Raw genomic sequence first — 13,813 nt, 5'->3', positions numbered from 1 at the left:
ACTATCCTAAACCAGTTTAAATCCATTCTTACTGTCTACCTTCCAGGTTGTGTATAATACTCCTGCTATCTGAGAGGGACTTAGCTTCAGCGGCTCTGGGTAGCTTGTGGAGAGAGGAAGTTACGTCACTTGCGCGACTTTTGGGTGTGTAGTCTTTCTAATTACGTATTTTTACAGTCTTATAGTTCAACAGTTTTACGACAAACTGCGACTTTCTTGACTTGCAAAATTATCATTTAAATTGACAAAACATCATATGTGTAATTCATGGCACAATTCAAACGGGATCAAACAATTATTTGTCTCTCGCCGTTGACTACCGCACATATTTTTTCCGAAATAAGGTCCCATGGTGGTCCACCGGAAGGGGAGGGACTTAGGCTCTCTATGGCGGAATAGACCGTTTGTGATGCACTTTGAAAGGGTAAGATGTTTAAAGAATCAGATGGTATATTATCAGCACATCTGTATCAAATTAACATGTGCATTAAAGCATGTTAGTGGATTATCCCCCTCTAAATTAGTAGATTTAGGGAACGTTAACAGATAACAGATTAGGCTAGGATACTGAATAAAGTTAGCAACACATAACGTTAACCACGAACAGCCTATTAATTATAAATTCCGTTCTCTTAATGCCATTTCATCCAACGTTGTGGAATTAGAGAAAAAGACTTCTAAACGTGATTTTTTGCGGGGTGGGGGGAGTTAAATATTAGTTAAATATAACATTGGGGCATGTGTTTGTAGAGTGGTGGGTGGAGGTGGTGAAATGAGGATATCCATTTTGGAGTAAGAGCTAATAATAAAGTTAACGTTACACAATAATAAGGAAGAGAGCTATTTTTGTGATACATCGCTATTGATATGGATTTAGAGTGCATATTTGAGACTTCAAAACAGTAAACAAAAACGTAACTTATGGGTTGAGTGTTTTTAGGCTTTGTGATTCTGTTGACTATTACCTGTCTATATTATGTTGCAGCTCAGCTGATTTTGGATTGATGGCAAAGGGAGAGGGAAGTTGGAGGACTTAAATGAGATTGAAAACACAAGGTAAGTTTAAAATAGGCCAGCAATTTTGAAAAATGAATCATACTAGGCTAAATGGGGAATCATACTAAATACTGCTCTCAGCCTAGTCTTGCCCTTTTTGGTCTTGACAAACTGGTCTGCCTCAAAATGTGCCTGCACAGTGACTTGAGTTTACTTCCCACACACACACAACAACTCAGGTTTGTCTACCCACATACACATCCCATAGTGGTTGAATGCACAGTATTAGGGAACACTTTATACTTACTGGACATGTATACACTCATTACATACATAAAAGACAACCAAGAACATGAAACAACTTTATACAAATTAATATCACATCAGTAACTGATGCCACTTGTCATACTTTGTTAAACATCAGCAGCAAAAGCTGTTGATGATCACAACTAATGAAGTTCCATAACTTAAGTTGAGGAACAAAGACCACACCTCATCTCCCAAGGCAATTTCCCATCCAAGCCTATATAGGTGTGTCTAACCCTTTCTCCTCTGTCTTTTTCTCCCTCTCTCACTCTCTCTTTCAGCACAAGAACCACAGGGGGATTCAATGGAGCCTGAAGACTCCCTGCAATGAGACAGCACCCTCACCCTGCACCCTGAGTCTCAACTCCCTGGGTTTTACAAGCCTTTCCCTGTTCCTTATTTTTAATAAACCAAACATTAAGCTTCCCAATGGTATGGTCTTTGTTTGTGAAAAAGTGCAAATGAAGTGTTTGAATATTATTACCTCGCATATTTTTTTTGTTGTTGTGATCTTTAGTGATAGTAAGATTGCTCCTGCTGAGTTGAGCCAACCATTTTTTCCTCCTCTCCGTATCAGTGGGGAAACCGTACATTCGTACTCTTTTCCTTACCATGCATGGGAATAAATTACAATATAATAGATTTGTGTATATTTCTCGCTATTCAGATGGTCTGAATAACTCTCTGCTGCTCGGTGCTGCTCTGTCTCGTCTCGTGCGCTGTCAGTGTAATCGAAGGTGCCGGAACGCCGTTCCGGATCGTTCCGACCTACTTTAACCCCTGCGTATATATTAAACGAGTGAACATGTATACATTTGCAGCCTTGAGGTTTAATATCTATGTATTCTTGTATAAGATATTTTAATAACCTACAGGTTTTCTGTTCTTACTAACTGTTTGAATGCATTGTGCCCAAGATTTAATTTGGTTGTATCAAAATATTTTATTACATTTTAACTTAGTTGCTACTTACGCATTCAATTGATCAGCAATTTCTTGCCAGGCTTTCTCTCTTGTTTTGTTTATGGCAGCTGTATTACCTTTTTTGGTTATTATAGGTTTCATTTCTTCATATGTTTCTACTAATAAGCGCCGCTCGGTGGCCGTGAACATCGCCGCTCTCTCTTTACCGTTGCTTTTTGCCATGGTGTATCGATTTAATCCATGATCGACCTCTCGGGCTGCTTAAGAATGGCGTGCACACGCAATTATCTTGACTACTTGAACCTGTCTTGAATTAGTCTGATTGTGTGAACTTGAATTGAGCTTTATGGAACCGCTTTAGCCCCGACTGATTTGTTAGGTTCATTCAAGTCAGGTTTGGGATTTTAATCCCCACTTTTCTTAGCGCGCTTTATGGAACGGGGCCCAGGTCCAGTCGAGTTGGAGTTAAGACCGGGTCCAAAATAGGCAATGCACTGTGTACCTGTCTTTCCAATGCAAAAATACTGATTAAGGAGTTTCCTCAATTTCTAAGAATGGACAGGGTTGTAGATGTATCTGTCAGAATGGCCGAGGGTCAATAGACGACAACGCCACCTAGGAATTTTTTAGAGCCCTAGGAGCAGGGCCGTGCACAGACATTTTGGGGGGCAGGTGCTCAAGCGAGAAAAAAAAAGGGCACCATGCAATTTAGTTAGCCTACATTCAGTAGCACATCTTTTGCTTACTTACATATTTATTTATTTCAATACCCATACACGCATGCAGATGTTTAATACTCAACAGATTTCTACAAAATTACTGTATCAATTCACACAGAGACGATGGTCTTTAGCATTCACTATTTCTACATGACTATTTCAACATGACTCTGCTCTGGATACCTGCAAGTGGGGACATGTTTACCGTATTTACAATATGTGAAACCTTTCTGATAGAGCAGACTTTGACACAGCAACGGTAAACATCATTTGAAGAGAAGGATATATACACACACAACACACCAATTGCGTTTTTAAAATGTAGTAGCTCATTGAATTTACTTTTGTTTTCTACTGTCTTAATGTGTTAGCTGGTTACTTTTGCTGTTGGTACTTTCCCCATTCCTAAACACTAAAATACAGTAAAAAAAGAAACACTGTGACGTCCATTTTGTGGTTAGTTGCCTAGCAACAGTGTTCCCATAACGTACAACACTTGAAAGCCAAGCATATTATCATGGATGTATTCTTGTGCCGCAAATATAACTTAACCAATTCAATTTGAAGGAAGTAATAGCACCATTAAAATAAAAAACTTACTTGAGGTCCTTGACTTTGGCGGTCCATATTGGCCAGTGATCCGCAAGACTCCCGCTCCTGAGTCATGAAGGTGACGTCGTTTTCTCCTCTAGCACACCGACGGGAGGCCGGTGTGCTACACGGCTACTATTTTATGTAGCTATTATAGTAAAAGAAAAAGTACGGGCGCTGGTATATACATTAACTGTCCTTTTATTCCAAAAGTCGTATTTAATAAAGCCCCGGAGGGCGGGAGTGAATGAACCCGGTTAAACACGAGTTCGGAATCCATATCCCAGATGGATCGCACAGTCCCAAAGTTCGGCACAGCCATGATAGAAAACTCCCAGGGGCAGGATGGCTCTGGTCCGCTTGGCAATCTAGGGGGACAACAGCTGGTGAGTAACTGCAAACCAATGCCTCCAACTTCTGCCCCGCTGGTCCACCAGACATACCCAGGTCAATCCACCTGGTACTGTCCTGGAACCACTGCCACTTTACACCACACCACTAGTGCCTTGCCAGGACCCGCAGCCAGCACCTCGGTCGTGTCCCAACCACCCACACACCCTCAGATCTGCCACTTACAATCTGTATGGAAGGCAGGCTCCAGCCTACCAACCCAGGGTGTGTGTCAACAGCCTTGGTGGGAACACGGTGCTGCTGCGCTTCTGGCTGCAGTGGTTCCCCAGCGGGGCACTCTGGCCCTTCCGCCTCCTGTATCAGCTCTCTTGTGAGTGCTTCCCTGTTCCTCTGGGGAGCAGCAGCTTTATACTGCACCCCTCCTCTTCCCATTGATCAATCCGGAATCAGCACCTGCTCAACATTAGGCTGATCAGATAGTGGGTAAGACAGCCTAATTGTCTCTCTCTCACACACACACACACACACACACACACACACACACACACACACACACACACACACACAACAGGTAATCAAAATGAAATTGCACAACTCAAATCCAAGTTAAGCAAAATGTAAATCAAAACATGCAAATATAAACAAAAATTAGGATTATAACAAATTATGTGAGAACACGAAATAAAGTCACTCTAAGCTAAACCACATGAACAGACAAAAGTATCCACCTCACACTGCAAAGTAGTGGAGGGTAAACCAACCTGGACGTTTTTTTTTTGTTTTATTAGTGGAATAGAGTTTACCCACCGTCTTTATTTACAACTACATCAGCAAAATGTGACAAACTGACTGACATGTTGACAGCTGGAAGCCAGAAGATAATAATAATGATTAGGATGATGATTAGGATGATGATGATGATGATGATGATGGGGCAGGTACAGCAGAGAGGGAATGGGCCAGTACTGAGGGATATAATGTGCCTGTTGCACTGCGTTATTTAAGGCTGCAGGCTGATAGAAGTTACATGATAGTCAAACATAAATTGATACTAGTCTGAAAATATAATTATAGGCCTATACGTTTGTTATTGTTTTTTATTTATTTATTTATTGTTTGCTAACATAGTTAACCCACATTTCCATGTAGTCCTACCACTGCATCACTGACTCTATAGCAGAAAACTTTACTTTGGGGAAGAGGTGCTGTGATGAAACTTTGCAAACAAGTGAGATCCATCCATTCTCAATTCGTCTTTCCTGAACTATTTGATTGAACTTGATTCGTGGAAACACAGAGGGCACGTGCCGTGTGGTGAGTATGACTCATGTAAAGCAGTTCGGCCTGTTTTGTCGAGCCATACCAACAACTGTAGGCTGAGCTAGCTTGCTGCTGTATCCTCTGTCTTGCATCAGACCGGCCAGATAAGATAGACAGGGAGACGGGAAACTGACCGACTGGATGGGATAGACTGGTGTATACAGTAGGATACGTACAGACCCGTAATGGACAGTGTGAATAACGGGTATTTCGAACTACATACTTATAAAAGGCACACATAGAGACTGAGATAACCGTAGCTCGAGACGTCGACTTTTAAAAACGAAAGTAGCTCCAACTGTCAACAAACCGGCTCTTTGGCGACTGTGAAGAATAAGCTGTTTCGTTTAAACAAGTTTCAGTTTCGTCCGAAGAGTGTGTGCGGAAGGGAGGTTTACTCGGAGTCATTTTGGGACGGGACAGAGGTATGAGTGCGGACTTGGAGGAGCAGGAAGATGAACTGCTGGCTCTCCACAGTATCTTTAGCCCGGAGGAGTTCGTCCGGGCCGGAGAGGAGCCGAACTGTGCCGGAGAAATCCGAGTGTCTGTCGAGCTGCCAGCGGACTTCTCTGTGGCTCTGAGAGAGGGTAAATCACTAAATCACGCAGAATAGTGACCGTGTTATGGCTATGAATAATAAAGTGTGGATTAGAACAGGTTGGCTTTGATTCCCACTGGTGCCACCCATGCTGAAAATGTATGGACTCTGGATGGTGCTTTGGATAAAACCAAACCAGTGGCACAATAGGCTATAATTTGTCTGACTAGTATGGAAGACAAAAAGCTATGAAAATATGAAATATGAAAATTATCAGAACAACATGAAAATTCACAAGAATTTTCATTTGAAAGTGAAACGTTAAATCTAAACTTTAAAGTAAACATAGAAAATGTAAATAGTAAAGATTAAAACAAAAGGTTGAAAAGAAAAAAAAATTAAATTGGAAAATTAAATTGGAAAAAGGGAAAAGGCAAATGGGAATGGGAAAAAGCAATAGAAAATGTCAACCGTCATTAACATTTGAATTTTGCTTTTAATTTTACATTTCAATTTCTAATTTTAACTTTTCATTTTCAATTGAGAGTAAGTTCAGCTTCCACAGCCAGCTATGCAGTCACACAACAGCACGAGATAGATCAATCCCTCTTTCAAAACCAGTTAGATTTCCTATAGTGTTTTAATGCGTCATGTACTTTGGCCGTGTTGTGTCTTATTGTTGTTCTTCTCTAGGAGACGGGCTGAGGCAGTATGGGATATCGTTCCTTCCCCCTCTGCTCCTGACCTTTGACCTCCCTGAGGACTACCCCTCCTCCTCCCCTCCCTCTTTCACCCTCACCTGCAGCTGGCTAACACCCACACAGGTAGGCCTAGAGGGGTGTGTGGGTGTGTTTGTTCCATTCATTTATATAACCGGGCAGGTCAATCATGAACATTTATATTCACATTTACAACCCGGCAGTGTGTGTAAGTGTCAGTGTGTGTGTGAGAGAGAGGGTGGAAATGTATGGAGCAAAGGAGGAAGGGATGAACTAATAGAGAGACATTGAAAGAGAGTGTGAACAAAGATTACATTGATTCTCTTTGCTCTCGTCCGCTCCCACAGCTCTCTGCACTGGGTGCTCATCTAGCTGATCTGTACCGGGCCACTGGGGGCAGCGTGGTGCTCTTCTCCTGGGTGCAGTTCCTTAGAGAAGAGGCCCTCAGCTTCCTGGACATCCACTCTCTTCTGGAGCTGCCCTCCTCTGATGACACCCTGAACTCAGACTCTAGCCAAGATCTAATGTCAGATGACCAAAATCCTCCGGTCTCAGAGCCTGACCTTTCACCTTCGCTGCCAGTTCCTTCAAGCCCTTCTGTCCCGTTAGGCCAAAGTGGACAAACGGCGGAAGAGCAGGCTGCTTCTCTGTCGGCCCAAAATCAGCTCTCTTGTCAGGAGAAAGACGAAACCCTCTCCCGTCTCCCCCCAGCCCCGGCCCAGACCCTCCTGTCCCAGCTCCTGGTCCACAATGAGGCCCAGAAGCAGAAAGTGTTCGCGGGCATGGTGTTCGACTGCGGCGTGTGCTTCGCGGCCCGGCTCGGCTCGGACTGTGTGGAGCTGAGGGAGTGCGGCCACGTCTACTGCCAGTCCTGCATGAGCCGGTTCTGCAAGGTGCAGATAGCGGAGGGGAATGTCCGAGGCGTCACCTGTCCCCAGGCGGACTGCACCGCCGCGCCTACACCTGCACAGGTACAGTCTGTCTGTCTGTCTTTCTGCTCAATACAGGGGTTTTCTGAGTGTCATACAAATATGAATATCCAGGAAGCTTTTGATGACCATTATTGGCAAATGAAATCTCTCGCTCTTTCTGCCCCCTTCCCTTCTCTTTTTGCCCCGCCCCCCTCCCAACACACACACACACACACACACTGCAGGTGAAGAGCCTGGTAGGGGAGGAGCTGTTCAGCCGCTACGACCGTCTCCTGCTCCAGTCTACTCTGGACTGTATGCCTGGTGTGTTTCTCCTACAGTATATGTAACACTGGATGTGTATTCAAACCCTGTATACATCAGTTTGGACAAGCTTGTATTATAGCTGTCATATTGCTGCTCCCTCTCAAGAACCAAGAAGTGACTACAAACATGTAATAACACCCTCAGTGACATTCTTAATATTGCCTATAACACAGACAAGTGGGTTAATGTAGCTTTATATTGGATGCAAAACACTGCAATGCCACAACTCTTTCTATGCACACATGCATAGACACACACACACATAGTATTATCTACCTACATTGCCTCAGAATGTTGCATGTGTATTATAGCCACTGATGTAAAATGGAGAACAAATGATCTCTTCCAGACTTCCCACTGGTCATGGAATTTAGAGAAGGGATATCAGGGAGTTTTACATTTGAGTCACTTCACAGGAATATACCTCCTCTCCTCTCCTCAGACGTGGTGTACTGTCCTCAGCGTTCCTGCGGCTCCGCTGTCATCCTGGAGACGGACAGCAGGACGGCGCTGTGCTCGGTGTGCGGCCACGCCTTCTGCGTGTCCTGCAGAAAGACCTACCACGGAGCGGAGGACTGCCACGTGAAAAAACGGGAGAAAAAAGAGAAACAGGAGGCCTATGTAGATGTACCAGAGACTGAGGGTAGGCATGGATGTTGCTCGTGTGTGTATATGTGTGTGTTTTTATTTTGAAAATGGCACGACGGGAACCACACTGCTTCTGGGTCCGAACCAATAGAACGTTGTCTTAGGTGTAAAATGACAATTGAAGGTGTAAGTTGTGATTTCTCTCTCTCTCTGTGTGTCTCAGCCGGTATGACGGCTCTGTGGGAGGACTATGCCAGCGGCAGTGCGACTAGGCGGAGCTTATTGGAGAGCCGGTACGGCCGGCGCATGCTGCGGTCCACTGTGTCGGACGCTCTGAGCGAGGGCTGGGTGGCCAGCAACAGCAAATACTGTCCTCACTGCTCCTCCAGCATACAGGCCAGTATGATGCACACACACACACACACACACACACACACACATATGAACTCACAAGCACACACACTCACGCGCTTCCAGACATACACAAACTTTTCATCACCTCGACATGATAGAATTCACAAAGACTTTCATCGCAGCCCTCTCATGGTTGTGTGACTATTTTAGACAAATGCGTGTAGTTTGCTCATGTGTGTATGTTGTGTTTGTGGTTGCAGAAGAACGGAGGCTGCAACATGATGACGTGCACTCGCTGTGGACAGCGTTTCTGCTGGGCCTGCCTCACCAGACTGTCAGTGTCTGCGTCCAGACACTTTCAGAACAGTCCCTGCGTCGGCTACGATGTGGGCACATGAGTGAGAAAACACCAAAACTAGACCTCTGCATATCGATGAATACGCTCCTCTTTCAAAATAAAAGCGCTGTGTAGAGCAGTTAAAATGTTGACAATGCAACATGAAAGCTACTGCAATCCGGCTGCACAGCATCAGATCTTATATGTACACTACCAGTCAAAAGTTTGGACATGCCACATTTTTCTTTATTTTTACTAGTTTTCATATTTTAGAGAAATAGTAAAAACATCAAAACTATGAAATAACACAAATGAAATTATGCAGCGACCAAAAAAGCGTTAAGCAAATCAAAACTATCTTATATTTTAGATTCTTTAAAGTACCCGCCCTTTGCCTTGATGGAAAGGCAAAGGCTTTGGAAAGAAATTCATACATAGGATCAACTTCACTATTTATATTTGTCTAAGAAACAAATTTCAAGCATTGAAGCGGAAGCCTTTAGATCAAAATGGCTTTAAGAGAATGAAAAACATAATGGATTCAATCAGGTGTGTCAAAACGTTTGACTGGTAGTGTATATATATATATATATACATATATATATATATATAGTTTTTTTTATCATTATATAAATTATTGGTAGCTATAGCTGTGGATTTTAACTTATTTTGTTATAATCAAATCAGATGTATTTATAATGCACTTTTAACAAGCAAGTGACAAAGAACATTAACTCATGAATGAATAGATCCATTTCAAATATTGATAATTCTGTACCATTGTATAGTACATTTTTTTAAACAAAATGATTTATCATCTCAAAACAGTTTGAATGTATGTACCTTTTGTATACTGTTTTGGCAATATTGTTTCTGATGAACAGTCATGCCAACAAAGTAATTCAATTACAGATTTTTTTTTTTTTTTTTAAAGAGACACAAACAATTCAGTATTTAGTATTCCTAATCAATTTCAGCCTGTTCATTTTCCTCACCCTCTATTAGAAAACAAAATTAGAAACTTCCAATTGGCAATGATTTTTTTTCTACCCTTACTCTTTCACAAAATCACATCATCTGTCATACCGTCTATTGACCAGTAGAGGACGCTACATAACAAGAGTGACCAGGTGCCATGAGCTCAGGCTCAAGGAAAAGTTTGATCAACTTGAACTTTTTCGATTCAGTAATTAAGAAGTCAAAGTAATTTATTGATCCTTTTTATGTAATATGGCTCTTTAAGCTCTGAATGCAAGGATGCGTAATGTATGAAAATCTCCCACACCGTGCCTGTTTTTTGGTAGACACAGGGTATGAACCATTTAAAAGTGTTCATCCCTAAGCCATACTTTCTACTCAGGTACATGTGAAGGTACCTGATGCCTAGAACTCTCTACTGTGTCATGAGAGTCAATTTCAAGTAGTTATAGTCTTTTCTAATAGCATTTTTGGCATTAATGAAGCGCTACCTCTGCAGGAGTTTAGTATGGACCTTACCTTCTTTTGCAGCGGTGTTCCGTTAGTGTCTTACGTAGGCTATAAGGCATGGCTGCTCTGCTTGATATTATCAATAAACTGCAAATCGGAACCTAGTTCTTTACTGAATGGTCTCATTTTGTCGTCATTGTAGTCATCAGATATAACCCGGGTTGCTTGATGCCATGGCGACTTTTTGGGCATAGAGGAACTGTGTTGAGGGTTTTCATGAACAGTCATAGATCTCAGGTACAAAGACTCCTGGGAATTGTTTTGGGCTCCACCCCATCTGTGGGAACCACACTGAATATGTGGGACATTTTTCATTTTTCTTCACAGATACAGTATCTATCGGGTGTTTTGATCGGCTCCCTGTTCCTGAAATCATTCTCCTTTTTCATACTATCCCACGTCTCCCTCCGTTCCTCCACCACGCCGAGTTCTTGAATGTCCTCGAGCCATCCGAGACATGATTAGAAATCTACAGCTGTCTCTTGTATGAAGCCAAGAAAATCCTGGCCCTCTCTTTCGCTGTGTACGTGTGCGTGGACTCATGCGTGTGCGTTTCCCCCGCAGGGAAATCCCAGTTTCCATACAGGGGTCGTCACTTCCTTTACAAAGGTCTAAACATCTGTTCTCCTTGCTGACCCACAGTCCTTTAGCGGGGCTGGGACTGGAGCTGTGTGTGTGTGTGTGGGGCCGGGGGGTGTGGTGGTCAGACACACCCCAAAGATGAACTACATGGAACAAAGCACAGCGGTTATGAAATTCGAAGAAAATACACAAAGCGGCCAGCAAACGTGGGGTTCACTTGGAGAAAGAAAGCAAGATCACAAGCTCATGAATTTGAACTAATGATGACCATGTAATATTTTTACTTGGAGGATCAGGCGAGGGAGGGACCAGGCTGAGTATATCAAGATTAAGTCGAGTTTAGTGATGTGAAACAGCTGATAAGGGCCGACTAGAAAGAGTTTAAGAATGCTTGATTAATTCACTTGACATTCTTCTTCTGCTGCTCTGATGCTGCGCTAGTCCCAGCAAAACAAACTGTTCTTAAAGTACCATTTATTCATTTGACACTATATAGATGAAATATAAAATAAAACATGTACATAAATCATGTGGAACTCCTTCTGTCTTCCTTGGATGTCTCGTTAATGGCCAATCTGCTTTAAACTGACACTGTACCAAGGAGCTTTAGCATTAGATTCTTGCAAAATTGAGCATTTAATCTCATGGCATGGCAAAGTTGACCTTAAATCAGGGAGAGCACAGACCTCTGCCAACGCAGAACAAATCTCCAGCTTGCCGCTACACCCAAACACAGTGTTCCTTTCACTGTGTAAAATTCACTGTCTAAACTTTAAGATAAATTGATTTCTTGACCTTGCAAACATGCCCTTAGGCTTTGGAATCGAGTCTCTATCTCCGTCGGTTTCATAGTTTTCATAGCGGAAATCCCAGGTCTGGATAACCACCCAAATCTGATCAATTGTTCCTTAGCCCAAGGCCTATCTGTCCAGCAAATTTCATGGGAATCTGTTCAGAAGTGTTTGAGATATCCTGCTGACAGACAGACAGACAGACAAATTAATAGGCCACAAAAACATAACCTCCTTGGCAGATGTAATAAGAGGAATAATGAGTAAAGCCTGGTTAGCAGTGCAGTGGAAACTAGGCTATGGAGACAACGGCGTGCTCTTCTTGTGATCCAATAACAGCGTCAGCTAACAGAACGCTTATTTCCCCTGGAGCGGAGGAAGAGAGGAACACACAACGACACACACACACACACACACGCTGTAATAATCATCAACTCGACCCCCGGTTATTAATATCATCTGGGTGTTTATTCAACTGTCAGAAAACACACACGCACAGCCTCGAAGTCAGTCAGCCAGGCATCCATTCAGTCAGTCAGTGGTATATTGGCAACATTGTTCAGAGGCACTGAGAGTGTGCTGAGGTCTTCACAGAGTCTATAGCGGTACGTACTGTGTCCTGCAGGGGTGCTGCTAGGAGGTTTGGGGCCCCTGACAGTGGGTGGGGATGGGGGTGGGGGGTAGGGTCCTGTACTCAGTCAGTATACAAGACCAGGATACATGGGCTTTTGTCTGAGGCAAGCATTACCTATAATTGTTAGAAAATTTGAATATAGCGGGTGAGTTACAGGCGGAACAGATGCATTCGCGGTGAAATGGCATGTAAACAAATGCTACTCTGCTAATCTTGCTACGAACAAAGACAGATGAAACAACTAAACATGTCGTTGGTGCCGAAAACGCATCATCCCTCCAAGATTCATCAAAATCAGCCTGGTGGTTTCTGAAATATCACATTAGAGTAAAACATTTTGACCTTTAATTACAGCGCATCTATTAGGCCAATCAGTGTAATTTGTGACGACAGCTGGATGCGTGAAGCAAGTTTCGTGTCAGACTTGCACTGTAGGAGTTAGGGGCCTTCAAAGTTAAAATTTTTGACCTTTAATTGTAGCGCCCTCATCAGGCCAATCAGTGTAATGATTTTAAACACCAGAACACAGTGCCAAGATGCATCATTCCTCTAAGGTTTGTCAAAATCAGACCAGATATCACCTGAGATACCATGTGTGACCGACCTGATTTCGTTGCGTATGGTGGACAAAAAGATTTCTCGAAATGTAACTTCATGCCAAATCTGTTCACCACAGTTTATGGTGATTTTTTCCTACTTGACCTCACAGTGTTGCCCATCTACCATGGTCTGATTAGTCCCAACAGTGCAATGCATGGACAAATACACACAGCATTACAAATATGATACACGTCCATAACAATTTCTTCAACTTCTCCCTCTGTAAACATTAGGATAAAAACTTGAGAGGCAAATATTGTACAGTTGTAACAAAGTCGTCATTTTAACCAAAGGATATATGGTAGTATCATTTTCATTATAAACACCAGTGTCTCTTTTAATATTCAGTGCAAAAAAAAAAAAAAAATCATGATACCTTCCATTGTCCCGGTCAGTCATTCTAAAACTTCCTCATCGTCACATTTCCTCTCAACAGTGCTGACATTTCAACGATTATTAACTATGACATTACTCATCATGCACAAAATAAATCGGATACAATTTATACGGTGCAATAAATAACACTTCTTTTTGTCGTGAACGACGAAGCGCTGAAGCGAGTTCAACTTATACCGCATTTGCGCCGAAACGCGCCGGCGCTCTGATAACAGCATCGGTTAATAAACAGTGAAACAAACAGTTAGCAGTATAAAATAGTCATCGACCGTTATAGTCTCTACAAACAGGTAGATGTAAACACAACTAGTTCGAAACGAATAGAAACAGTACCCAAGGGT

The 13,813-nt window shown here is 42.6% G+C and overlaps 1 protein-coding gene and 1 long non-coding RNA gene across 2 annotated transcripts; both read left to right on the top strand.

The window, feature by feature from the left end:
• The first annotated feature begins 375 nt into the window (after nucleotides 1-375).
• Nucleotides 376-1,732, top strand: LOC144539818 (uncharacterized). The gene is made up of 3 exons (XR_013505110.1): nucleotides 376-424; nucleotides 986-1,056; nucleotides 1,584-1,732. It is a non-coding gene; the product is annotated as an uncharacterized LOC144539818 (long non-coding RNA).
• Nucleotides 1,733-5,451: 3,719 nt separating this feature from the next.
• LOC139913624 (E3 ubiquitin-protein ligase RNF14-like) lies at nucleotides 5,452-9,729 on the top strand. Its single transcript, XM_071901685.2, has 7 exons — nucleotides 5,452-5,794; nucleotides 6,439-6,569; nucleotides 6,812-7,435; nucleotides 7,621-7,699; nucleotides 8,145-8,345; nucleotides 8,514-8,686; nucleotides 8,905-9,729. The coding sequence occupies exons 1-7, from the start codon at nucleotides 5,635-5,637 to the stop codon at nucleotides 9,040-9,042; spliced, it is 1,506 nt and encodes a 501-aa protein (XP_071757786.2). The 5' UTR covers nucleotides 5,452-5,634; the 3' UTR covers nucleotides 9,043-9,729.
• Nucleotides 9,730-13,813: the final 4,084 nt, after the last annotated feature.

The sequence above is a fragment of the Centroberyx gerrardi genome, chromosome 9 (genome assembly GCF_048128805.1).
Source record: "Centroberyx gerrardi isolate f3 chromosome 9, fCenGer3.hap1.cur.20231027, whole genome shotgun sequence".
Lineage (NCBI taxonomy): Eukaryota > Metazoa > Chordata > Actinopteri > Beryciformes > Berycidae > Centroberyx > Centroberyx gerrardi.
The sequence above is the reverse complement of the archived record's forward strand: the minus strand, read 5'-3'. Positions and strand labels throughout refer to the sequence as shown.

What these genes read in the sequence shown, in the direction of transcription:
- LOC139913624 (XM_071901685.2), top strand. Translation starts at nt 5,635, where the DNA reads ATGAGTGCGGACTTGGAGGAGCAGGAAGATGAACTGCTGGCTCTCCAC. An exon ending in CCGCGCCTACACCTGCACAG is followed by an intron (nt 7,436 to 7,620) that starts GTACAGTCTGTC and finishes CACACACTGCAG; the next exon opens with GTGAAGAGCCTGGTAGGGGA. An exon ending in AGATGTACCAGAGACTGAGG is followed by an intron (nt 8,346 to 8,513) that starts GTAGGCATGGAT and finishes TGTGTGTCTCAG; the next exon opens with CCGGTATGACGGCTCTGTGG.